General features: G+C 50.2%; 1 protein-coding gene across 1 annotated transcript; it reads left to right on the top strand.

Annotated features, from left to right (window-relative positions):
- The first annotated feature begins 48 nt into the window (after positions 1-48).
- Positions 49-24,369, top strand: Samm50 (SAMM50 sorting and assembly machinery component). The gene is made up of 15 exons (XM_055626924.1): positions 49-197; positions 4,187-4,297; positions 5,627-5,728; positions 7,475-7,562; positions 9,334-9,440; positions 9,860-9,990; positions 10,207-10,294; positions 12,113-12,241; positions 12,648-12,719; positions 13,431-13,517; positions 16,250-16,320; positions 18,317-18,384; positions 20,272-20,418; positions 20,844-20,985; positions 24,190-24,369. The coding sequence occupies exons 1-15, from the start codon at positions 177-179 to the stop codon at positions 24,233-24,235; spliced, it is 1,410 nt and encodes a 469-aa protein (XP_055482899.1). The 5' UTR covers positions 49-176; the 3' UTR covers positions 24,236-24,369.
- Positions 24,370-25,594: the final 1,225 nt, after the last annotated feature.

The following is a 25,594-nucleotide window of genomic DNA, read 5'->3' as shown; positions in this document are numbered from 1 at the left end:
ACGGTCGCATACAGACCAATGAGCGGAGGTCCCTGGCCCAGGGGGCGGGATCTAGGCGGTACAACATGGCGGCGCTCGGCTTGCAGCTTCCGTGACCCGTAGCCGCGCGTCTGTGTCTGTAGCTGAGCTGGGGTGGGCGCGGGTACCTCCGCGGGGCAGCAGCCGGAGAGGGAGCCATGGGGACAGTGCACGCCCGGGTGAGAGGCCCCGCGGCGGCCGGGCGGGACACGCGTACCTGCGCCTGGGGCAAGGGCAGCGGGGAGGGTGCGGGAGATGCTTGGGCCTGCGACTGTAGCGGTCCTGAGGACGGTGGTGACTTGCCCAAGGTCACTCAGTGGAATTATTCCGGGTGACCTCACAGCGCTGGCCTCGGTAGGAACGCGGCGGGGAAGAAGGGTCTGTCGAAAGACAAGATACGAACAAGATATATAACAGTCTTGTTTCAAATTTTTCAATTACGAGGTGCATGAGCGTTCAAATATGTGTATGTGCACTTTTTGTGCATAGCCTGTGGAGGCCAGAAAGGGGCGTTGGAGCCCTTGAAATTGCAAGCCTCCTTTTAAGTGTCAGGAACCACTCTGATTCTCTGCAAGAGCATCAGGTACCTTACCTGTAGAGCTCATCTCTCCAACCCAGTGCTCTTGCTTAAAAAATAAGTGTTTGTGTGTGTTTATGTCCATGTCCATATGGAGGTAAGAAAACAACTTGCTGGAGTCAGTTTTCTTCTTCCACCTTGTGGAGTCTGAAGAATCGAACTCGGGACATCAGGCCCCAGGGGCAAGCTGTACCTGTTGAACCATCGTGGCTTTCACTTGCCACTAGGACTTGGGCAACATTCTGTTCTATACCACAGAATGACCTCCCCTACCCATGAGTGGGCAGAACAAACGATAGAAGAGACTTATCCTGCCTCAGTATTTCCTCCTTCCCTGTCTCTTTGTGCCTTTGGCTTTGTAGCCCAAGCTGGCTTCACTTTAGCACGTCTATCTCAGGTTCTTAGAGCTGGGGGTTACAGGCATGTGTCAGTATACTTGGCTCAGTTACTGTCTTTAAATCCTTTGATTGTGGCTTTTTGAGGTTTTGCCTGTTCTCTTTCTCGTGTCTCCTGAGGTCTGATGAACAAGTTAGTTTCGGCTTAGGGACACAGAACTTCTTCCTGACCAACTTCTGTGCTTGGTTAGTTTTTGGGTGGTCTTTTGGGCTCAGTGCAGTATCTTGGTTCCACCGAGCAACCTATGTCATTGTTGGCTCCTTAGCCCCAAACTCTTTAATTTTTTAACTGTTCCCAAGGGCCGGAGAATGAGTGAAGTGTCCAGAGTCACAGAGCCTCAGAATGTCCTAAAATGAAGACTTAAGGAGCCCTGGGCCCAGCGCACCGAGTGTGGACAGCGTCATTTCCCCTGTAACTCATTTTCTGGTAGTATCCCTTTACTTCCAACAGCACTTAGCCCAAGCATCTCACCCAGGCCTCCAGACTTGGACATACCACTTTGACAGAGCTGTTTCACACACCATTGCATTTGTGACCCCATTGTTGAACTGTGCTGGTGCCCTGGGCCCATCCTATCCTATTACTCATGTCCACCCCAGCTTTACCTAGCCAAACAGTCACATCCCGTAGAACTCGGTTCAGATTTCCAGTACCCTCCTGAATACTGCAGGAACCTATGAGGCAAGTGCCTCCTCGGCTCCACACGTACCCTCCAGGCAAGCACTCACCAAGCTGTACCCCTAGATCTCTTAAATTGTGATTTCACTAGGTTGTCAGGGCCAGCCTTGAGCTCACTCTGTGAGGCTGGCCTTGAATTTGTCATTCTTTATACTTTTCAGTAGCTGGGATTAGTGTTCTAATTGCTAGGCATAGTGGTGCACAGCCTTATTCTCAGTGCTCAGTAGGCAGAGGCAGTTGGATCTGTTGTGAGTTCAAGCCCAGCCCTGTCTACTTAGTGAGTTTTAGGCCAACCAGGGCTACATAGTGAGACCCTGTCTAAAAACAACAACAAGTGAATTTCCATTAGTAAACAGGTCCTGGAGGCCACCAAGCTTTGGCAGACGTGTCAACCACAGTGGCACCGTGTTTTGACATCTGTCCTCCAGATTGTGGGGCTGGTGGTCTCTAATGGACTTTGTTTCGTACATTTTAGAAACTGTATTGGAATTTTTAGAGTAATGGAGTGAAAACTTTGCCCAAGCAAGGTATATTTGCCAACTATTGGATTAAAAATGGATCCACCTGCACACTCTTACTAACATTTCCATACTTGTGAGAAGTTAATAACGATTTGGTTAAAAACACTAACACCAAAAGCCAGTGATAGTGACAGGAAATGATGTATTCTTTGTCATCCTTGGTAAATACCCTGGGTTAGTGGGGAACTCACAGCCCTGCATCTTCCTGAGTGCTGGGGTTATAGGCCTGCACCTGCTCTTCTTTTCCCTCCCCACAGAAGCTTGGTGAGAACAAGAGAAAATTGTATTTAATTAGCATCCTATGAATAGGAATTGAGTACAAAAAGAGGAAACCTGTCTAAGGTCATAAATTTCTAACATTTTTTTGTTTGGTTGGTTTTGTTTTTTCAAGACAAGGTTTCTCTGTGTAGCCTTGGCTGTCCTGGACTATTCTTTGTAGACCAGACTGGCCTTGAACTCACAGAGATCCACCTGCCTCTGCCTCCCTGAGTGCTAGGATTACAGGAGTGAGCCACTGCACAGGACAACAAATTTCTAACATTTAAGAGGTGTCCCTTTAGAACCAGGCATGATGGCTGAAATCTTAGAAACTTAGGAGTTTGAAGTAGGAGGATCAATAGCTTAAGACTCTTCTTGGCTATATATTTGAGGACATCCGTGGGTATGTCAGACCTTGATTCTGACCCTGTACACACATGTACACACATATACATACAGAATGGCTCAGAGGTGATGTTTAGCCTGGTATGGTGGCTCATGCCTGTAATTCCAGCACAAGAATTATAGTAAATTCAAGCTTGGCCTGTGTACCAGTCTTAGTACCTCACCTCCCCCACAGAGGACATGTAAGGTGGATCTTTAGAGTATGCAGGGAGCCAGCACAGCCTCATGATGAAGGTACTTAGGCTGGATTGGCCTTTAGGTTTGTCTCTCAATAGGTCCTTGAGGACCAGTCTTGAGGGCAGATGAGGGAGGAGTCACAATTCTGTTGGGCTCCTGATCCTGACAGAGCCTGTGTCAAGTAGATGTGGCAGAAAGTCTTTACGTACTCTAGGAAAAGGAAATCGTAGGCCCGGGGTCCTTGTTTTGCAGATGTCAGCACTTTTGTACATGTAGAGGGACTTGACTGTGGGAAGTGGCCAGTTACTGCCTGCCTGTTGATGATAGTCCTCTGATTTGTCACTCTGAGTCCACTTCAGGGATGCCTGGATATCTCTACTATTAAGTGTCTCAGTGACTTAGGGTGTCACTCATAGGAACAGATTAGATGTTCCATGCACACACAGATAAAACACTGTATTTTGTCTCTTACATATATGTAATTGTGTTTTCCAGTCTTCCCAGCCATGCTCACCCAGTTCCAGCTCCCAGAAAGCTTATTAAGTTCTTGTAATTATTTACTTAGTGGTAGAACGTCTTCTGCCTGAGCTTCCTGGTGCTGGGATTAAAGCTGTGTGCCACCATGGCTGGCTTTGAGGTGGTAACAGTTCATATTGTCACTGGGAAGCAGGGCCAGGCTCAGGAGGAGTTTCAAAAGGAGCCTTGGCTACACAGGGTGTGTTAGGATAGATCCTGTCTCAGAAAACTAAAACAAAGGAAAAAAAACAAGTTGAAAACGTTCAAGAGTGTAGCTTGGTGGTGTGGAGCACTTGGCCAGCACGTGCGAAGGTTCAGTCTCCAGTGACACAATTCAGGTTGTGGAAAGTGCCTGCTTTCTGGCCCATTGAGCAGCTTGTGCAAGGTTTCTTTTTCTTTTTTGAAATCTTTGTTTTACTTACAAGTTACGAACTGAACACAGTTATTAAGCTCTGCCCCTAGGACCTGCATCTGCCCATTGGCTTACACCTGTCTTCTGTTTTCCATCCATCCCCAACTTCCCACCCTGACTCAAGGGAGCAGCTGTTCTGGATTGTGGCACTACCTGAAGCCTAAAGGTGGAGGTGTGACTCGTTTTCATCGTCAGCTCAATTACTTCTGGTTTCTTCATCCCTCACAGAGTCTGGAACCTCTCCCATCGAGTGGACCTGACTTTGGAGCTCTGGGGGAAGAAGCTGAGTTTGTGGAAGTTGAACCTGAAGCAAAACAGGAAATTCTGGAAAACAAAGATGTGAGTGTCCTGTGGATCATCTTGAGGTGGTTGTTTCTGGAGTGTTCTCCTGGTAAGCCTATGGAGAAGTAAAGGAGCTAACATGTCACCATTTGCAAGTAGAGAGCCTTGACTTCAGGGCAGTAGCTCCCTGTTCCTCAGGTGTTCCTGGGTGGCAATTGATATGGCCGGTCTAGGCAAACACGTTTATTTTTACTGAAAAATAAAACAAGAACTTTGCCATGGTTGGAGAGATGGCTCAGTGGGCAAGAGAGTACTGGCTGCCCTTGCAGATGGCCTGGGTGTGGTTCCCATTATCCATGTGATGGCTCAAAACCGCCTGTAACTCTAGCTCTAGATTCTAGCGTGTAGAAGATCTGACAGCCTCGTCTGGCCTCCACAGGCATTGCACACATGTTCAAATACATGCATCACATTAAGTAAAATAAGATTTAAAGTTTTTCAAAGATAGACTCAAATTATGCTTAAGACTATGTGTGTGTATGTATATGTACATACACATATATTTGGTGGCACTAGGGGTTTAGCGCAGAACCTTCTGCACCTTTGTTTGTTTGTTTGTTTTTGGCTTTTTGAGATAAGGTTTTTCTGTGTAACAGCTCTGGTTGTCCTGAAACTGACAGTGTATACTAGGCTGACCTCAGACTTACAGAGATTCACCTGCCTCTGCCTCCCAACTGCTGAGATTAAGGGCATGCAGCTGGTAACCTCTTACATTCCAGATTAAGTGCCCTACTGCAGAGCTACAGCCCCAGCTCTAGAGTTTCTATTTCTGTTCTTTTCTTCCATAAGAGTCGAGGGTCATTCTTTACTTGCCTGGTTGCCTCTGTGAGGGATCTTCATCCCACAGCAGAGGCTAAGTGTGGCCTGTGTTAAGAAGGTTGGGCCATGCTACTTGTTAGCATGCATGACCCACGTGATCTTGGGTTGCCTGGCTGGAGAGGCCAGAGCTCATTCATGGGCGGTATAGACCTGGCAAAGGCTAACTCTTAAAATAAGAATACAGGGCTGGAGAGATGGCTTAGAGGTTAAGAGCGCTGCTCTTGTAGAGGACTTGGATATGCAGCCCCCACATGGCAGGTCATAAACATCTGCAGCTCCAGCTCGAGGGAGTCTGTGGGCACCAGGCTCTCACGTGCTGCGCAGACATACATGTAAGCAAACACCCATACACATGAGAGTTTGAAAAGAATGGAGTCGGGAGTAAGAAGTCCAGGTTTCTTACACTGGAGAAGACCTTGCCCTTTGACTCAGACCCTGCCTCCAGCTACAGTCCCACGCTGCTTCCTGTGCTGGGGGTGGTGACCTCTGTCCCCTTGTCACATTTAGGTGGTGGTTCAGCATGTTCATTTTGATGGACTTGGACGGACTAAGGATGACATCATCATTTGTGAAATTGAAGGTGTTTTTAAGGCTAAAAACCTCATTGAGGTAAGTTTGTTCTCTTTGCCTGTAATTTCTGAAGAATCTGAGACTACCCACAGCCCAGCCCCCAGCCTCTCACCTCTGAGGGAGACTCAGGCCTGCAGAGTCTCCCACAGCTCACACAAACTTCCTGCTCTCTGTTCATCCTGAGGAGGACTAGCCTGCCCTCATTTGCTCCGCTAGCCTGTCCTGCACTCTTGCTGACTCAGCATCAGTGCCATTCCCTGGGTCCTGCTGAGCACCCTGGCATCCTCTGTGGATACCCACTTCTCATCTATCTGTCACACAGACTCTTCCTGTGCTGTAGTAGGATGGTGCCTGCAGCTTCCTCCTGGCCTGCCCTTGGGCCACACTGACCAGCCTAGCAGAGGTCATTAGTGGTGTCCTTGTGGCCAGGTCAACTGGCTCCTCTCTGCCTCCTCTTGCTAACTTTGGGCAGTGTTGGCAAAACAATGATCAAAAGTTTGTGGGTTTGAAAGTTTAAGGTGATGGTTCAAGACAGTTACATAAAGAGGTGTAAACTGTCACAGATGGAGAGTGTGCACACTTCCCTGCCACCACTGCTTGACCACTCCCAGAGGCCAGCTCAGGCTCCGCCGTGTCTTTTCAAGTGTGTCATCCACTAGGACGAACCCAGGCCACTGAGAGCACTGAGGTTCTCTTTTGTCGTTGTGAGGGCAGTCCTGTCTTTTACTGCATGTCTGGGAAGCCTCACTGCAAATGCTTTGTGTCATTGCTGTGTCTCTGTTGATGGACATGAACTAAATTGAGTGCTTGGCTGTCTTGTATGGCCGTGCATTCAGCATCTTACAGTTGTGTCACAGTGTGCACAGTACAAATAGGTCAAAGGGCACATGGTCTGGCACTTCAAGGGTTAGCATATCGGTCTTCAAAGGAGATCCACTATTCCACACCCCTTCAGGGGATCGGAAAGGTCCACTCCCCAGAGCCTAGAGCCGCCCTTTCTAAGGTCTCCCCATCCATTAGACACAGAGTGCTGTTTCATTATTCCTATTTGAATCTATGTCCTTGGGATCAAACTCTGGCTTAATAGCAAATACCATAACTCACTGAGCCACCTCACCAACCCCCAAATACTTTATTTTTATTGTTTTTGCCATTCACCTCTCTCCTGTTTTTCTTTTTTTTGTTTGTTTGTTTAGACAGCATCTCACTATGTGGCTCCAGCCTTAGTCTCCGAGTGCTGGGATTAGAAGCAAATGCCTGGCTTCTGACTGTGAAGCACCTGTTTTCCTATGGGTTCTTGGCCCTTGTTCATTCACAGGAGCTCTTTGTGTCACTTTGTCACCATTTTTTCCCCTGTTAACTTTTTTTCCTGTTCATCCTGAGCCTTTTCTATGTCTGAGTGCTCAGCCTACTGGCTGCTTTCTGTACCTAAACCATCTTTCTGTGTCTGGGTGCTCCCTATGCTGGCTGCTTTCCATCTCAACCAGGTTCACCTGGCAGGTCTGTTGTAGCTTCTTTTCCCAGTGTCCATCCCCAGAGTGTTGCTTTCACATGTTGTGGTTTCAACTCCGTGTTTACAGCACCCCAAGCTCTGTAGCCTGTTCCTCTCTGCTGAGCCCAAGTGTGCTTCTGCCCAGTACACTGTTCCTCAGGGAATTTCACAGGCGTTTCCTGCTACATGAACCTCTCACTGCACATACTCACAGGTCACATGGCTCTTAGTATTCCCATGGCTGTTCCTGCGTCTTAAGAGAGCTCATTCTCTGTTGTTTCCCCCTCCTCTAGGTTATGCGGAGATCTCATGAAGCCCGGGAAAAACTGCTTCGCCTAGGAATTTTTAGGCAAGTGGATGTTTTGATCGACACGTGTCAGGGTAGGTACCATGGGAATGTACCCTTCTGATGCCATTCTGATGCCATTCTGTAGCCTCCCGGGTCACAGTGTAGCCATGGGGTTAGATGCAGAGCACCCAAAGGTTTCTCAGGCAGATCTTGGAGTTAATTGATCCTCTCAAAAGTTACTCTTGTGGGTTTCATCATAGTAGAGTGGGCAGGGCCAGTAACCTAATCTTTGGTAAAGCTCAGGGTGCACCAATGAGTCAAGATGGGACATGGGGGCACCTAGGGACACTGGTGACCTTTCAGATACATCTCACTTACAAAATGGAGGTGCTCAGCCTTTTAGGTAACTTTTCTCTGACCCAATAGTGAATGGTACAGTTCAAACACACAGGCCTTCTCTGCCTCCCCAGGGTCGGTTTAGTGCTGTTTGTTGGCACTTGGTTTAGGCTCTCTCAGTCCCTGTTGGACATGGCTTTGCACTGGTCAGCTCTCCTCTGGCTGTGACCTCAGCTCTTAACCTGGCCGCACCATAGAATTACCTGGCAGCAGAGGCTCGTTAGGGAGTTGTAAACCTGTCATTGTGCACGTCACACTGCATGTCACTGACCCTGCGTGCATTAATTATGAGTGTGGCTTTGACAGCTGTGACAAATGAACCTTGTGAATGTGAGGTGTTAACAGTGGGGACATGTGTCAGAGTAGCTAGCAAGGGTTTGATCTGGTGGTGCACACCTTCAATCCCAGCACTCGGGAAGCAGAGACTGGGCCTTCTCTGTGAGTTTAAGGCCAGGCCAGTATACATGACGAGCTCCAAGCCAGCCAGGACTGCATTGAGAGACACTGCCTCGTAAATTAATAGATAAATGGATGGATGGATGGATGGATGGATGGATGGATGGATGGATGGATGGATGAATAGGTAAATGGATGGATGGATGGATAGACAGACAGATAGATAGATAGATAGATAGGTAGATAGATAGATAGTCTACATGATGAGTTCCAGGCTAACAAGGACTGCATTGAAAAACCTGTCTCTTAAACAAACAAACAAACATAAATAAATAAATAAATAAATAAGCCAGACCAGAGCTAAGGCCAGGCTGGCCTACATGGAGAGTTCTAGGCCAGCCAGGATTGCATTGAAAGACCTTGCCTCATGGATGGATGGATGGATGGATGGATGAATGGATAAATGGGTGGATAAACCAGACCAACATCAAGGCTGTGCTCTGTGCCTCCCTCCCCAGCCTGGGGAGACCATGTGGATATCTCCATTCCTGCTGCACAGGTGTCTAGCTGGAACACCCAGCAAGTGCCCTGGGTGGAAGGCAAAAGCCGCCTCCTCCACTGAGATCATAGCCCTGCAGATTTTGACCTCACTCTGCACTCCCCAGCCTTGTTGGGTTGTGAGGTAGAGACCTCCAGCTCAGACACTGCTCACACTCCACCGGATGGAGGACATTTGACTGTGCTGTGTTGCTCATTTCTCAGACGTTACTAAAATCCTTACTGTCTTACAAGTCCCATGCTTTGATGTTGGTTGGATGAGGCTCAGAACATTTCAAGGTCCTCCCTAGGGGATACCCCATTCCCAGCTTGGGCTGAATCCAGGACAGAGCAGAGTTAGGTTTTAGGTGTTGTAGAGGTATGCTTTGGTTTATATGCGTGCAAGTATGTGTATGTGTATGGACACATATGTGGGAGTCAGTGGGTCCTGGGAATTAAACCAGGTTGGCAAGCATGGTGGAAGTGCCTTTACCAGCGGAGCCATGCAGACCCTTTTTATTATTTTCTCTGTAGGCGAAGATGCACTGCCGCATGGGTTAGATGTCACCTTCGAAGTGACAGAACTGAGGAGGCTGACAGGCAGTTACAATACCATGGTTGGAAACAACGAAGGCAGCATGGTAGGATGTGTCTTCCATTATTGTTTAGAGTTCTGAATGTAAGCTTTTGAGATGTGCCTGTTGGAGAAAAGGCAGTTGCTTGGTGTTAGGTACAGTTTTTCATCAGCCTCCCCAGAACGGGTTGGCATGAACTTGAGGTCCTTTCTACCAATAGTAACCTTAGTACCAGGGTAGATGAGCACGTCAGTGGTCTTGTTTAGATTCCTTTTGCCCTGGTGGGGGAGATTTGGGAGTGGGATGGGAAACTTCTGCCTTCCTGCTTCCAGGGTGCTTGTTGTGGCCGTCTTTCACCTGGTCAGCCTGTGTGGAGTGCTGTGTGCTTTGCTTGGCAAGGGTGCCTCATAGGAAACAAAGTCCTTGTGCACTTGAGCCTTGTTTACACTGCCCTAGTACCAGCGTCATCCTTTCCCCTCCCCTAGGTGCTCGGCCTCAAACTCCCCAATCTTCTGGGACGTGCAGAAAAAGTGACTTTTCAATTTTCTTATGGAACCAAAGAAACTTCCTACGGCCTGTCCTTCTTCAAGCCACAGCCTGGAAACTTCGAGAGAAAGTAGGAAGCTAAACAACTCCTTGTGCTCAGTGGCCTGGTTTAAAAGTTAAAGTAGATGGCTGGAGTGTGAAGTGACACCTGGCAGCCAGCTGCCTCTGCCGAGGTCGCTGTTCTGAGAATGTGCCCCAGTGTAGTCTATAATTGAGCCTGTTGTTTAGCTGTGTGCAAGCCCCGTGCACAGACTCACTGTTAAAGCTCTGTCCTGTTGCCTCCTAGTTTCTCTGTGAACTTATATAAAGTTACGGGGCAGTTCCCGTGGAGCTCACTTCGGGAGACCGACAGAGGAGTATCTGCCGAGCACAGTGTGAGTACACTGGGCCCTGTGTGTGGTGGGGACTGAGTTCACTGACTCTGGAGAAATCTTGTGTGTGTGTTGGCCTTCTGGCTAGATGCCTCCTCCCTAGCTAATGCTGGTAACCAGGGGGCAGAACTGGCTGGTATCCACAGTGGTCATGGCATTTGTGCTTCTGACAGACCGTGGCACTGTTCTTTCTCCTTGGTAACCCCCCTCCCCTTTTTTTCTAATCTTCTTTGTTTGTTTATTTGCTTGTTTTTCTTTTTTTTTTTTTTTAATTTATTTTATTTTATGTGCATTAGTGTGAAGTTGTCAGATCCCTTGGAATTGGTGGTATAGACAGTTGTGAGCTGCCATATGGGTGCTGAGAATTGAACTCGGGTTCTTTGGAATAACAGACAGTGCTCTTAACTACTGAGCCATCTCTCCAGCCCCCTATTTGCTTGTTTTTCAAGACAGGGTTTTTCTGTGTAGCTCTGGCTCTTTTGGATCACACTCTGTAGGCCAGAGATCTCACTCTGTAGGAACTCAGGGATCCACCTGCCTCTGCCTCCAACTGCTGGAATTAAAGGCGTGCACCACCACTTCCGGGCCTTTTCAAAGCTTTTTAAAGAGCACACCCTGAAGGAGTCAAAACACCTTACTTTCCGCATGCAACAATAGAAGTGAAAGAAACTGGAGTGTAGAATGGTGTGGGGAGGGTGAGGGTGGGCTGGGGAAGGACCTGGAGATTGCAGCCTCTGAGGCAGCTGTGTTGAAAGACAAGACTGGACCAAGCTTGCTGAGTCTCAGGCCATTTAAATGTAACTGGGCACTGTGGGTGTACACCGTCTATCCCTATGAATCTGGGTGGTTACTGTAGAGGCAGCAGCAGTATGTCTCCCTAGTAAGTGGTTTGCTCTCTAAGAGCCGCCCTATGTTCAAGGAAAGAAGTCAATTGGGACACTTCACTTCCTGCAGGCATCTGAGGAGAGCATGAGTTTTGGGGCCCTCATGCAGAGTGACCGCCAAGCCTGGCTGCTGCTCCTTAAGTTTCTGTGGGTGTCTCAGTCCTCACAGTGCCCCTGTGTGCTGAGGTGGGCACTTGTGGGCCACACTCTTGCACACCAAGGGTGTGGACTGGCCTTCAGTTGGTGCCTCCTGACCCTTCGTGGCCTTGTGTGTTCCTCCAGGCCTGTGGGCTGTGGAGCTTGTTAGGATGCTCTCTGAAGAGTTGGGCACCTGGTGTCCTTACGAGTGAAGTCACAGCTATTCCTAAAGCTCCTTGACATCATGACATTCAGAGAAATGGGCCTGTTCTGAGCAAGAGTCTGGGGCAAGCTGTGGGCCAGACAATCTGAGAGGCAGAAGTCGGGTTCCCTGGATCTTGGCTTTGCTTGTTCCCCCTGGCTTGCTTCTTCATTCTTCTGGGGCTGATGACATCCAAGTGACAGCAGGTTATTGGGCCGCCAAGTGGGTGTGTGTCTTTCTGTGATGAGAGTGACACCTGCTGTTGAGAGAGTCACCCTCAGCTTTGGTGTGGCCCCGTTCCTTCTGTAGCTCAGAGCAACACTGCTGTGGCTCAGTTTACATCCCTCCCAACGTTCTTCATCTGTCCTCTCCTGTTCCTCCCTGACCCTTATTTACTCTTATTTAAATCAGTTTATCTTGGGGCTGGACTTGTGGCTGGGGAAGGTCACTTGCTAGCTAGCACCTGATCCGTCCCTGGTGCTGAGAAAAGAAATTGCCAAGTGTGTTGCTCAGTGCTGCCTCATGCTAAAGGATAGTATGCAGCAGCCTGTTCCAGTGGGAAAGGTGCAGAACCAGGCTTCCTTCCTGCCTTTACAGTTTCCCATATGGAAGACCAGCCACACCATCAAGTGGGAGGGCGTGTGGCGGGAGCTGGGCTGCCTCTCCAGGACCGCGTCGTTTGCTGTGCGGAAGGAGAGTGGACACTCACTGAAGTCGTCTCTCTCGGTAGGTAGGACTGCTGTCTGGGTGGAGACGTGGTGATAGTCCCTGCTGCTGTGGCACTGCCTGAGGTGCCACTGGGACTGTGTGGTTAGGACAGTGGCCTCTAGCTCCGTGTCCACTGCCCCCTTAGTTGTTTTTGTAAGTAACAGCAGTGGAAACAAATTAAAGGAAATGCAGTGAGTGACTGAGGGTGGTTGCTGGGCTTGCTGAGGGAATGGAGCTGGTCATTGTCAGTGGGAAACTCTGGTGTCTCTGGGTACGCCCTCTGAGAACGTTGAACTGTCCCTGGAGGGCAGGAACAGATGAAGCACTGTGAGCATGCTCGGCATAGCCCGGTTCTCAGCGCATAGCAGGTCTTACTGTCCCTGGAGCTGCTTGAAGTGAAAATGCTGGCATTCATTTCTTTCAGCATGCCATGGTCATCGACTCTCGGAACTCATCCATCTTGCCAAGAAGAGGGGCCTTGCTCAAAGTCAACCAGGTAGGTTGGGGAGTCAGTGAAGTGTGCACAGGCTTAACACAAAGCTCTGCCTGTAGTTGGCAAAGTCATCCAAGGCTGGTGTGTAGTTTGCCTCCTGAACCCTGCATGGGGAAGGCTCTGGGTCGCATCACAGATAGGAAAAGCCACTCCAGAATTGCCTGCAAGGGCTGTTGGCTCCACTCTTAGGGTTCCTGACCTCAGCCCTTGTTCCTTGCATTTTACCTTGTGTCTTTACCCAAGGCCACAGTGGTTGACATGGTAGCTTCTTTGATGGTGTCACCTGAAGGCCAGGCACAGAGTTGAAGGGACAACTGTAGGCAGGACGGCCATGCACAGGCCTGCATGGCCGGTTGGGGCAGTGCTGGATCGGAGACCATGGGAGTAGTGTTGAGTGCCTTAAAGAAGTGTGATCAGCTGCCCTGCAGATATGGGGGACTGGGTGACACACTGTGGCTGTGATAGTCCAGCCAGTCTCCTGCTGCTCCTGGTACTCATGGTACAGGCGGGACCCTGGGGTGCCCAATGTTCATTTTCAGGGGAGCAACTGGTAGTGAGGTTTTTATGTAAAATAATCCTGTCATGAAAGGGGCTCACTGTTTCCAGACACTGAACAGGCCCGGGCCCTTTGAAAGGCACAAACAGCGAAGCTGTCATTACATGGGCAGGGCTTAGTGGCTCCGTGTCCCTACAACCTATGGCTTCTTCCTTCAGGAGCTGGCGGGCTACACAGGAGGGGATGTGAGCTTCATCAAGGAAGACTTTGAGCTTCAGCTGAATAAGCCACTGGCATTGGATTCGGTGAGTTTGTGGTGTGCACTTTGCCTGAGGGACCCTGAGCCTGGAGCACTGCTGTGCCTAGTTCTGTGAGGCTCTAACTCACAGGACTTAAGAACCTGCAGTCAGCATGCGTGGGCCAGGGCCTTAACTCTCCGCTCCCACAGAGCTCCATCCTCCTTCCCTCTCTGCCTGGCTCTGCCGTCTGTGCCTGTGGTATGGAGCCCTGCTCTGAGTTCCCTGCCCTTTCCTCCCATCCCCAAGTTGAGCTGCCCTAGATGCACACTTTCCTGCTGCCTTCCTGTGAGTTTGTGCTCTAGAGTGGAGCCAGAGGGCCTTGATTGTCACTGCTGCTGTCCGGCTCTTGCTGGCTTCACAGGCAGTTTCTGAGGGATGAGGCTCTTCACAGGCGCTTGTTCATCATCTGCCTTCTGCTGCTGTAACATCCTTTTGTCTACTTTCCACATGGCCTACTGCTTCAGGCTTTTAGGAGTTTGGCACAGGCCTGTCTCCAGTCATCTTCTCTTATCTTCCAGCCTGGGAGTTGAGGGGTAGAGGCTTTGTTGTGCTTATTTTGTAGATGCCCAGTCTGTTCATCCATTTACCTACCCACTAGCCACCCCTTTGTGTGCTCACCCACCAACCTCCCCATCCACTCACATGCTCTCTACCCTTCCACTCCCCCACCTTGTCATGGCTGCAGGACAGTCTAGGTGCTTCTATCAAGTGGCGGGAGTATGAGGGTTGTCTTAGTTAGGGTTTCATTGGTGTGAAGAGACGCCTTGACCAAGGCAGCTCTTATAAAGGAAACATTTATTGGGGGGCTTGCTTATAGTATCAGCATGGCGGGAAGCATGGCAGTATGCAGGCAGACATGCTTCTGGAGACAGAGCTGAGAGTGCTATATCTTGATCTGAAGGCAGCAGGGGACTGTGCCACACTGGGCATAGCTTGAGCATAGGAGACCTCAAAGCCCGCCCCCACAGTGATACACTTCCTCCAACCAGGCCAGGCCTTATAATAGTGCTACTCCCTATGGGCCAAGCATGCAAACACATGAACCTGTGGGGGCCATTCCTATTCAAACCACTACAAGGGTAGAACCCAAAGGGAGCAGGAAGGATGACGGTTGAAATAGGCAGAAAGGGGGATGGTTTAGTGCAGGTGGCACCCAGCTGACTCGTGGAGGGGGATTCCTAAGTAGAGAGTTAGTGTCTTTGAGGTCAGAATTCACCAAGTAGTATGGCGGGTGGCTGAGGAAGAACCTTGGGACCTGTACCTCTGTGAACCTGAGAGCACTTCAAAATGAAATGTTTAAAAGACAGGAGAGAACTGTGGGAAGCAAACAATAGAATGGCTCCTTTGAGGCATCTGGCAGTGGTGTGTGGTAGGGGAGTGGATGGGTGGATAGGATGGGGGGGGGGGGGGGTGGATGGGTAGGTGGGTAACAGAATGTATAGATAGATAGGTGAATGGTAGAAGGATGAGTAGACGGATAGGAGGAAGGTAGAGGGCTCAGGATGTTTGGCTCTGGCAGGAGGAACTGGGACTTGTCTGCTGGTAGAATGTGGCGTATAGACGCCTCTGAGTGGGAGCAGGCACAGGGCCGGATGGAAGTAAAGCAGGGACCTGACTCTCTCAGAGGAGCTCAGCGAGCTGCCTTCCAGGCCAGAGGTAGTACTGTGTGCAGGTAGAGCTGGGGTAGGGGTGAGAGTCTGCTGAGGCCCTTGAGGTCTCCAAGGAGCAGAGGCAGTCCTCAGCCCAGAGAAGGACCGGAGTGCAAGCCACATCTCCAGGAACAGGCAGAGCCTGAGCCCCAGCACTGTCGTCTCTGTGGCTCCCAGTAGCTGGAAATGTCAGGGTAGAGCAGAGTGCATCTTGACTTAGTTCCCAATGATGACACTTCCCAGCAAACCTACTGTTAGGTGGAAAATGTCTCAACAGTGGTATCCTGCTGAAGAGCCAGCTTGCCCTGGCCAACCTTCATCCAACTGGAGCCCTTTCCCTAGCCTTCCAAAATCTGCCACAAAGGTGACTGTAGCCAAGTGTAGTGTAGCTTGTGTGGCTTCCAGAATGCCATGCAGACAGATGGGCACATGAGTATGCCATTAGACAATGTGAAGTTGGGAGATTCTGTCCCATCGTTGCTATGTGGGGACTATGTGCTGTGTGGCTCCTCATGCTCTCTTCCCCTCTAGCTATAGCCCTTCCCACTGAAGCATCTAGAAAAGGACCATCTGAGCAGTTGTGGGGTTCTTATGGTCCAACAGGCAAAGGACCCAAGATGAGCAGCGTCTCTGCCCAGTCTGATGCTTGAAGGCCTGGGGTTGCTGAGTGAGAGGGCCTCCAGCTTGGCAGTGGTGCTCAGTAGGACTGGGGGTAACCCAGTCCTCTGATGAGGGTGTCACTGAGCCCCTTAACTGGATGGTGTTGCCCCTTCGGGGGGCTAGCCATGCGTGTCTGCACTGTGTGACTGCAGGAGTGTTGTAGCTCCTACAGCCTGAGGGGCTGCATACCTCAGTCGTATGGGCCTGGCTTCTCATGTCCTGGCTGGAACACAAGCTAAGGCGCTGCTGCTCTTCTATGTGACTCTGTTGGAATTTCAAGTGCCCTCTGACTGAGTTCTTCAACCTCAACCCCTGGTCCCCATGTCCCAACTGTTACTCAACTCTGCACACCAAGGGCATTCAGAGTAGGCCCACCTTCCTGCTGGTACTCACAGTACAGAAAGAAACACTGTTTTTACCTTTGCACAGGTATTTTCCACATCTCTCTGGGGTGGAATTTTGGTGCCCATCGGTGACAAGCCATCTAGCATTGCTGACAGGTCAGTGTGGCAGAGGCTTCCCCACAGTTCCTTTGGGACTTTAGGGGTGTGTGTATGTGTGTGTTTTATATACTAGAGCAAGACTCAGATTGATTTTCATGTAGAAAATATTGATTTTCCTGTAGAGACAGATTTTGAAGTATCCAGTATTCATACTTCATAGCTGCTGGCTTCTTGTTGTGATACTTTATTGTATCAAATATTTTCTCATCCAGGCATGGTGATCCACACCTTTAATCCCAGCATGTGGGGGAGAGAGGCAGGCAGTACTCTGAGTTCGAGGCCAGTGTGGTCTGTAGAGTGAGTTCCAGGACAGCCAGGGCTACACAGAGAAACCCTGTCTCAAAAACCAAAAATCATTATCATAATGAAGGAATTTGGTTAGTGCTTGTAGAAGTGGAAATAAAGGCACATATAAGAAGGTAGGATGCTCAGTCCTCCCAGAGGATGAGCCTGCCTAACCCTAGTCTGACTCCTTTTGGTCAGTTAGGAGTATGTTTGTGTGTACATATACAGAGAGTGAGCTGTAAAGACACACTATATTTTATATATGACTTGTATTCTCTTTGTTAAATGTTATAAAGAGACCACAGTGATTGTTCATTGAGTCATAAGAAAGTCTGTATAAGTCACAGTGTGTGTGCAGGTGCATGTGTGTGAGTGTGTGTCTGTGCGCATGTGCAGGTTCATATAGGAGTCAGAAGACAACCTTCAAGAGTTGGTTCTCACCGTCCACCTTGTTTTGAGTCGGGTTCTCTTATTCTGCTACTGTGCTGCAAATGCTAATCTGGCCAGCCTGAGCTTCCAGGTGACTCTCTGTCCTTGTCTTATCTCACTAGAGTTGCTGGGATTGATCTTCGTGTGGTTTCCAGGGATCTGTCTAGCACCCCTAGGGGAGATCACAACATCTGTAACTTCATTCCAGGGATCAAAAGTCCTCTTCTGGCCTCTTCCAGCACCAGCCATATACGTGGTGCACAGACAGACGTATAGGCAAAACATTCATACCCATAAGATAAAGACACAAATCTTTAAGAAGCCCCCAAGAAAAGAGCTTGAGGTTTGCCTAAATCATTAATGCAGCAGACTGTCTGGAAAAAGCTTTGCTTAGCATTCAGACGGTAAAATAAAAGTGTGTGTGGACCTCTGAGCTCCCCAAGTTCATATGAACATATCAGAGAGACTTCTGTTGGGCAGAGCAACCAGTGCCCTGCTCCCTGTGCGCTGTCTCAGGCTCTCGGACACGCAGAACAGCTTTGATGTGGTTCACACCACTAGCTAGGTGTGGTGTTGCACGCTTTTTATCCCAGCACTGCTCTGGGAGAGCAGAGGCAAGTACATCTCTGAGTTTGAGGGCCAGCCAGGGCTACGTAGTGGGACCTTCTCTGAAACATATCTATATATAGTGATAGATATAGGTAGTTATAGATATACCTAAAAATTTTGAGCACCCTTCCCCAGTTAAAAGGCATTTTGGGAGATCAAGACAATAAGGAACTTTACTAACCTTTGGGGAGGCCCTGGGTTCTATCCTCAGCAGTTAGAATGCAGTATAATTCATTGTAGAAAACCAAAGTAACACCCTGTGTGGGATGTTCCTTCTGGTATCTGCCCAATGTGGTATGCTGTACTGATGTGTAACGGGCACCTTGCCTTCTCTACCCAGTGTGGCTGGGGAGGCAGGGAGGTGTCTGGTTGGGCAAGACCCTCATGGTGGATCTCTTGGACAGCTGCCTACCCTTTAAGGGATGGTCCTCCTCCTCGTTCATCTTCCCCCAAGTGTCTTTGTTGTGTCTCATTGCTCATACCTCCAGAATGAGCTGCTGTTGGGTTTCAGGTAGATTTTGATGGGTGTTACATGCTCACTTGCATCTTTCCTAATGTTCTGTGATGTGAGAAGGTGTTATACAGAACCAGCTGTGATTCTGCTGCTGTCTCTTGCTGGGGGTCTTGTGAGTCCTCACCTAATGGAGTGATGCCTGTCACTTTGCTTCAGGTTTTACCTGGGAGGCCCCACGAGTGTCCGAGGATTTAGCATGCACAGCATCGGACCCCAAAGCGAAGGTCAGTAGCTCAGGCCTGGGACGTGCGGCGCTTTCTTTCTCTGTGGGCTGCTGTCCGTGAGGGGCTGAGGTCGTGGGAATAGTGGTTTGCAACAGTGTGCGCATCAGGACTTCCTGTGGCTGCAGTATAAGGATAGGAACATTTCCAGCAGCCTTGCCAGCTCCTGCTCCTCATGGGCAACCTTTGCTCAAAACCCAGCAATTAAGTAGTCCTGTGCCCCAGTACACAGTTCCCTCTCTGAAGACTCAGTGTGCCTCATTCCTCATGCCTTTGCTCCCAGAGACTGCAGGTTTGTGCGCTAATATGTCTTAGCAGGTAGAATTGGTGTAGATCTGTGACTGGATAGGGTGGTTTTCTTGAGATTTCTTTGTTTTTTTTTTTTTTTTTTTTAAACAGATAGTAGCTGTATCCGCTAACACTGTAATTCCAAGTTCAGAAGCTATCCTGAAAGCATCTGCTTTTACGCGCTTGTACATTCATTTCAAATCAGGCACGCCAGGTTTAACTTTAACATTCAGTGAGTTAAAAACAAATAAAAAATAATGGAATGAAGCAGCCACAGATTTGCTCCTCAGTTACTTTTAGGCACTGTGGAGTTAGGTTAAATTTCACACTGTTTTGTTTTAGATGCAAAATGACACATGAGGAGCTGAAGAAATAGCTCAGCAGTTAAGAGTACTAACTGTTCTTCCAGAGGATCCAGGTTTCTAGCACCCACCCGGCCTCACAACCAACTGTAACTCCAGTTCTGGGAGCCCTCCTTTGGTCTCTGCAGGTGCTGCACTCGTGTGCTGCAGAGATGTACATGCTGACAAACACCCAGACTTTTGGTGTTTTGAGACAAGGTTTCATTATGTAGCTCTGCTGTCAAGGTCTCACTATGTAGCTCTGGCTGTCCTGGAACTCGCTGTGTAGACCAGCCTGTCCTGGAACTTCACAGGGGTGCTCCTGACTCTGCTTCCTGAGATTAAAGGTGTGTACCACCACAGCCTGGCCCACTTTTATTTTTGGTTGTGAGCCTAGCCTTTAAAAGCTGAGCCATTTCTCCAGCCCTCATACACATTTTCAAAAAGACACATGACAACTACATGCATTTGGAATAACACTGGTAGATTAATGGTGGTGTTTACAGAGGGCCGGTCAGCTGGCATCCCCTGGGTTCTGAAAGGCCTCACAGACATAGCACTACCCACAGCTGCACACACTGGTCTCTCAGACACCCTTGCCTCTCTGCTTTGACGTCTGCTTTTATACCTCCTTGCTTGCTCCAACACAATTAAGAGAATTGAAGCTTTCCTGCCACAGCAGCAAGGGCCCCAGAAGCAGGGAACACAGACAGCTCGAAAGAGCCTTGAAAATGGCAAGAGAAAGGGAGGACAAGGGCAAGGCTGAGGCACAAAGATGGGGAGAACTTACCAAGGCTTGGGCTCCGGGGCCCACAGAGGCCAGATACTTCCCTGACTGTGGTAGGAGTTGTGGGCTGTGGAGCTAGGGTAAGAAAGTCACTACAGCAATTTTCCTCTCCTGGGGAACCTGAGGCAGTGACTAACTCCAAAAAGAACTTTTCTCCAGGTCTGGCCTGTTTGGGCAAAAGCCTGAGCTCTGGCAGCCCCAATAAGCTGGGCTTGGACACTGTCCCAGTATGCCAGAGAAAGAGAATAGTGAAAGACAGGGAGGCTCCTCCGAGCGGCCACTTCAGAAGGAGGTTGATCTTTCACTCCAGGCATTACAGACAGGGTTCTTTTGTGGTACCCTGGCTCCTCAGCTATGTCAGTATAGAAGGATCCTGAAAAGGAGGGAGGCTGGGCTTGCCCTCTTGGTTTGTGGAGCAGAACTGAAAGCCGAAGCCACAGTGCTGAGTCAGCAGATTCTCTTTTCCTTCCTTAGGAGACTACCTGGGCGGGGAGGCCTACTGGGCTGGGGGCCTGCACCTCTACACCCCACTGCCTTTCCGGCCTGGCCAGGGTGGCTTCGGAGAGCTTTTCAGAACACACTTCTTCCTCAATGCGGGCAACCTGTGCAACCTTAACTATGGTGAGTCTGCCCCAGCCACGAGTTCTCCTGATGCTGGGTGGGTCTGTCCCTGATGATGCCATCCTGTAAGGGGGAAGCTGCGCCCTGTTCCACAAACAAGCTTCAAGTGCTTCTGGATGACGTTAGGGCCCAGAGCTCAGCAGGGCTGTCCAGAGCATGCTCATAGGGCATGTGTCCAGCTGAGCAGTTGGGGAGCTGTGGGCTTTCTCTGGAGTGTGGCATGGGGCCTTCCAGCAGCTCTGCTAGAAGAGCCTTTGTAGGCAGAGGGCAGGATAGCCAGACCCAGCATATTGAGACATTGAGCTGGCTCTGGGGAAGTGGGTGCAGATAACCAGCCCCATAGCTTCTCCACCAGCTAGCCCAGCTGGCCGGGTCTCTGCCAGGAAAGAGCCACACATCTCTGCTCACCAGCTTTGCTCTTTCAGGTCAGGGCCCCAAAGCCCACATCCGGAAGCTGGCTGAATGCATTCGTTGGTCCTATGGAGCAGGCATCGTCCTCCGGCTTGGGAACATCGCTCGGTTGGAGCTGAACTATTGCATTCCCATGGGCGTGCAGCGGGGCGACAGGTGTGTGGGGCCATTGTCAGCTCTGCAGCTCTGGGGAGCTTCTGTTGGCAGTTTGCTCTGGGCTGGTCACTTCAGTGGCTTTTAGGTTCAGGACGTAAAGAGAGATTGAATAGTCAACTAAAGAATGAAAATATTCAGGTCCTCTGCTTAGCTTCTCTTTCAGTTGGAGGGGAAAAGGAGGTGCCCACCCCTTCCCTGGAACACTCCTGCTCCAGGACAGTGTGAGCGCCGTCCACTCTGACTGAGGAGCTAGCCAGTGGGAAGAATTGACCCTGCTTGCTAGAATTGTAATGCAGTGGAGAGAGCTTACCTGTGCCACCACTGGCCTGGGGCTGGCCACAGCCTAGCAATGACCTGGGGACTCCACCCATAGACACGGAACAGAGGCTGTGTTACGTGGGTGAATTTTGCCAAGAGCTATTTGGGGTTTTAGAAGATATCCCATCTCTTACATTACCTTGTAGGCATTGTGAAAGTGTCTGGAGACCGACAGGGATTATTAGAGACAGGAAGCTTAAGTGACAAGGCTCTGGATGTCAGAAGTCAGGGCGTGCTGGTGAAGAGCTGCTGCTAGGGCACTGTGCCTGGCTTGCACAGGACCACCTTCTGGATAAGCAGTCTCACAGGGAGGCTTGGATCCCCTCACAGCCCCCAACCATGTGACTTTACCCACGCTAGAGTACATGGCCAGATGCCACTTTGCCTTGTGGTAAGGCCCAAAATAGGTTACTTAGCCATTCTGGTTCTGTTTTCCTAGAACAGAAGGTGACGAAGACAGTGCTCAGAGCTTCCACATGAACAGCCCTCCTGCTCTGCTGTTCTGTGGTCTGGCTGTGGTGTCTGATACTCCCGGTACATGACTGCTGGTGTTGTTGGCCTGCTCTTCTCCTCCCTTAGTGGTACCCTCTGTCCACACCTGCCTGCTGTTTGCAGGATGACATGTCACAGTCGCTTACTGTAAAGAGTGCAGTGTGGCAGAAGGGCTGACGTCCCTAGGTCCCGGTGCACAGCAGAGAGCTTCTCAGATCCTGCCTTAGCCTTCTGCCTGTACAGCCTTCTGTGCGGGTGGAGCCAGAGTGAAGCTATGGCCAGGTGGCCAAGGCCCATGCCCCTGGAAAGTCGTATAGGAAGCGCTGTGAGTACAGGTCAGAGCCAGAACCTGGAAGCTGCTGCTCATTCCGTGCTGGACCAGTTCACCCGCTTAGGGAGCGTGGTGGGCTCTGTGGGGGCGCCAGCTCTAAGCAGCTCAGCTGCTGTGGCCCATGCTACTATAATACTGACAGCAGCCACAGGGTGGCAGTGTGCACCAAGCAGCTGCTTTGCTTTTGAACCCTTTGCTAATTGGCCCATTAGCATATGTTCTTTACAGCTCAGGACCCCTCAGCTTCGCTTCTCTCTTAGTTAAACCCGAGATGCATGTTTCAGAGATTAATTGAGAACATAGCCTATAGAAAGAAACAGTCAGCTGTGCTGGAGTGGGGGAAGGTCCTGGCCTGGGTTGCTGCAGCTGTTTGCCATTGTGCCATGGCAGCAGGTGTTTGTGTGGGCTGTGAAGGCTGTTGGGGTCAGCCTTGGACATAGAAGTACCCTTCCTCCGTGCCTTGACTTGAAGCTTTGTGAGCAGGAGTGCAGTTTGATAACATTTGAGGAAAATGACCTCAGTTTAGCTTGTTTCTAAAATTAGGCAGTTGGCAGGTGGACAGTTGTCTTTAGCCCCACCTCCAGGATTAAGCTAGGTGCTCTGTAACTGGCAACTGTGGCCTTTACAAAAGGGAGACAGTTTGAAGTGTTCGGACTTGGGTCCTGAATGATTTCTGGTGCCGCCTTCTCTGGAACCTGAGTGTTCTGTCCTCAGGCCAGGTCTCTGGAGACCCAGCATGAGTCAGCGCTGCTCCAGCTGCTTGCTGAGCTGCAGGAAGGACGCCACCATTGCAGCTGGTGGCAAGAGGCTCCAAGATGGGACCTTGCTGAACTTTCTGAGAGGACGGACACGATGGGGAGGGCATCCTGACCATGGGTACAGCTGTCCTGGGGGAGGGGTGTGGTGTGGTGAACCAAGTATATGGGGTTATAGAAGACTCAGGGGAATGCTGCCTCCAAGTGAGCCTCTTTTCGGTCTTCTCCTTCACTCCCTTCCTCTCAAGAGTTTGTCAAGGGTTCTGTTCGGGGCCTGTGAGTGTCGTTTTTTACACCTAGCACAGCATCCAGGACAGAGAGCTTTGGGGGTTAAGAGTGGGCATCAGTGGGCTTTCCTGATGACTCCTGCTGGGGCTGGTAGGAGGGTGGGCACTGCCTCAATGGGGCAGGAAGGCTGCCTAGAGGTAGATGCTGAGGAGGCCATGAGGTCTGCAGAGGACTGGTGGTCCCTTGCCTTGTGACTGTAGGTGTTTGTTACCTTGTGTACCCACTATGGCCATCGCTCTGTGGTGTGTGTATCACAGCACAAACATCATTGATTTGTTTATAGTTGTGATAACGGCTGTACCAAATGCCTGTGTGTTACCTAAAGAACTTGGTGTGCTCATCTTGACGCTTACTGCTCTGGGTGTTTCTCTAAAGCAGCGACAGCAGCTGTGGGCCCTTTTATGGACCTTGTAGTCTGGAATGTGAAACTGGCAGCCTAGGCCCACAGCTGAAGGCATAGGTACACTGTGCAGCTTGGGCTTGAGTCCTCAACTTCCAGGGAGCTGCTTCCCTCCAATTAAAGGGCTCTTCAGGGAAGTGTGACTGCTGGGACAGTCCAGTGTGGCTCAGCACTCAGGAACCTGGGTCTTTAGTGCAAGAACTGAGTTTTGGCACCTGTATCTGGTCCTGGCCAGTGTGAGAAGGTCCTCACAGGATACCCCAGAGCTGAGCTCTGCAGAGAGCTTACCTGTGGTAAGCGCTTATAGCTCCTTCCTGATCAGGAGCAGGTCTGGCTAGTAGCTGGCTCTCAGAGGCACTGTTGCTGGATTATGGTGAGCCCCAGGACCATCCTGAGTTCTGAGCCAGCCCTAACATGTGGGCCTCCTCTTCTGCTGCTTCCTCTCCTGACACCAGGCGGGTGGGGTGGAGGAGCAGAGGGTAGAGGGTCTTAGGCTCTAGCTCTGTTTTGTCTCCTCTCTCCAAAGGCTGATTCTTACTAGCCTAGGCAGAACTGTGGGGTGCTAACAGAGCCTCTCCATGACGTAAGAAAGTCTGTGTTTGACATCTCTTTCTTTTTAGGATTTGCGATGGCGTCCAGTTTGGAGCTGGGATTCGGTTCCTGTAGCTTGAGTCCCCGGGGGCAGCTTGGGTGAGCAGCAAGAGTCTTCCAGGCCACATGCCTGTTTGGAGGTGACACAGTCGAGTGCTTCTGGGCCACAAACCTTATGGGAAATCATGTCAATAAATTTTAAACACTCAGCTGTGTCCTGGATGTGGTCTGTTTTTCAGGCCATGCGTCTATCTGGACACCTGCTTTTCCTGAGGACATGCGATAGTCTGACCTTTGGGTCCTGGGCCTAAGGGCTTTCAGGTGACCTCCCCCAGGCACCTTTTCCTCAGAGACTGCTAGAGTCCACTGCTGAGAGCCCACCTACCAAAAGTAGGGCTGAGCTGCGGGGAGGCCTCAAAGGCCTCAAATGTCCCTGCCATTACAGGAAGTCACCTCTGCCAGCATGGTGAGGCAGAAGGGAAATACACTGTCTGCTGATAGCCAGGGCTGCTCCTGCTTGTCATAACTGTGACTTGAGCTGCACAGTCATCCTCCTGCAGGAAGTTGAGATGTCCAGAGAGTCTGTGGGCCAAAGTGCTGCCGGGCAAGACTGACTTCAAAAGACACCCATGCTCCCTCTTAAGAGCCAGCAGGCCTGACTTCTGCCTCTGCTTTCTCTGAAGCACTCTTTTGGTGGCACTGGGTCCCCAGATGGACCAGATAACCTTATTTCCAGGCTAGCTGATAAGCACATTCAGTTCTGCCTGCCACCTGCTCCTCTGTTGCTCCGGCTTCATATTGTTGTTATCCCTCAGTCTTTCAGGGGGATCAGTTGGAAGCCACCACTTGCCTCTGCTTAGAAACCAGTGTCCGCAGATGCTCAGGGCTGTCATATTAAATGTTACAGGAGCTCTTGGGGGTTGGAGACAGGGTCTCACTATAGCCCAGGCTGGCCTAGAACTTTAGGGATCCCCAGCCCCTCGTGTGCTGGGATCACCCGTGTACACAGCACATCAGGGCGATGCCACAGCGTATGCACACAGACTACACACAGCTGCCCCAGGCATGAGTTACCTAGAGGTTACATGGCAAAGGCTGATCACATCTGTGATCCCAGCACTCAGGAACCTGAGGCAAGAAGTTCATCATGAGTTCAGGGCCAGCTTGAGCTACGGAAGACCCCATGTCAAAAGACATACTAAAATATAGTTGCACTTAATTGTTTAGCGGTACTGTTAAGAATCTAACTGTGTTTAGGATAGACATAGTTTTCGTGAGCCAAGGGTGACCTTTAGCTTCTGATCCTCCCGCCTTCCCCTCCCAAGTGCTGGCATTACGTGTGTGTACCATGGTGTGAGGTTTATGCAGCACTGGGAATCAAGCCCAGAGTTTAATGTCTGCTGAGCAAGCACTTTAGCGAGTGAGCACACATCC

This window comes from Psammomys obesus, unplaced genomic scaffold (assembly GCF_907164565.1).
Source record: "Psammomys obesus unplaced genomic scaffold, mPsaObe1.curated_primary_1811, whole genome shotgun sequence".
In the NCBI taxonomy this organism is placed as follows: Eukaryota; Metazoa; Chordata; class Mammalia; order Rodentia; family Muridae; genus Psammomys; species Psammomys obesus.
Note: the sequence above shows the minus strand (reverse complement) of the source record. Positions and strands in the feature narration are given on the sequence as shown.

What these genes read in the sequence shown, in the direction of transcription:
- Samm50 (XM_055626924.1), top strand. Translation starts at nt 177, where the DNA reads ATGGGGACAGTGCACGCCCGG. An exon ending in CCTGGAAACTTCGAGAGAAA is followed by an intron (nt 9,991 to 10,206) that starts GTAGGAAGCTAA and finishes GTTGCCTCCTAG; the next exon opens with TTTCTCTGTGAACTTATATA. An exon ending in CACTGAAGTCGTCTCTCTCG is followed by an intron (nt 12,242 to 12,647) that starts GTAGGTAGGACT and finishes CATTTCTTTCAG; the next exon opens with CATGCCATGGTCATCGACTC.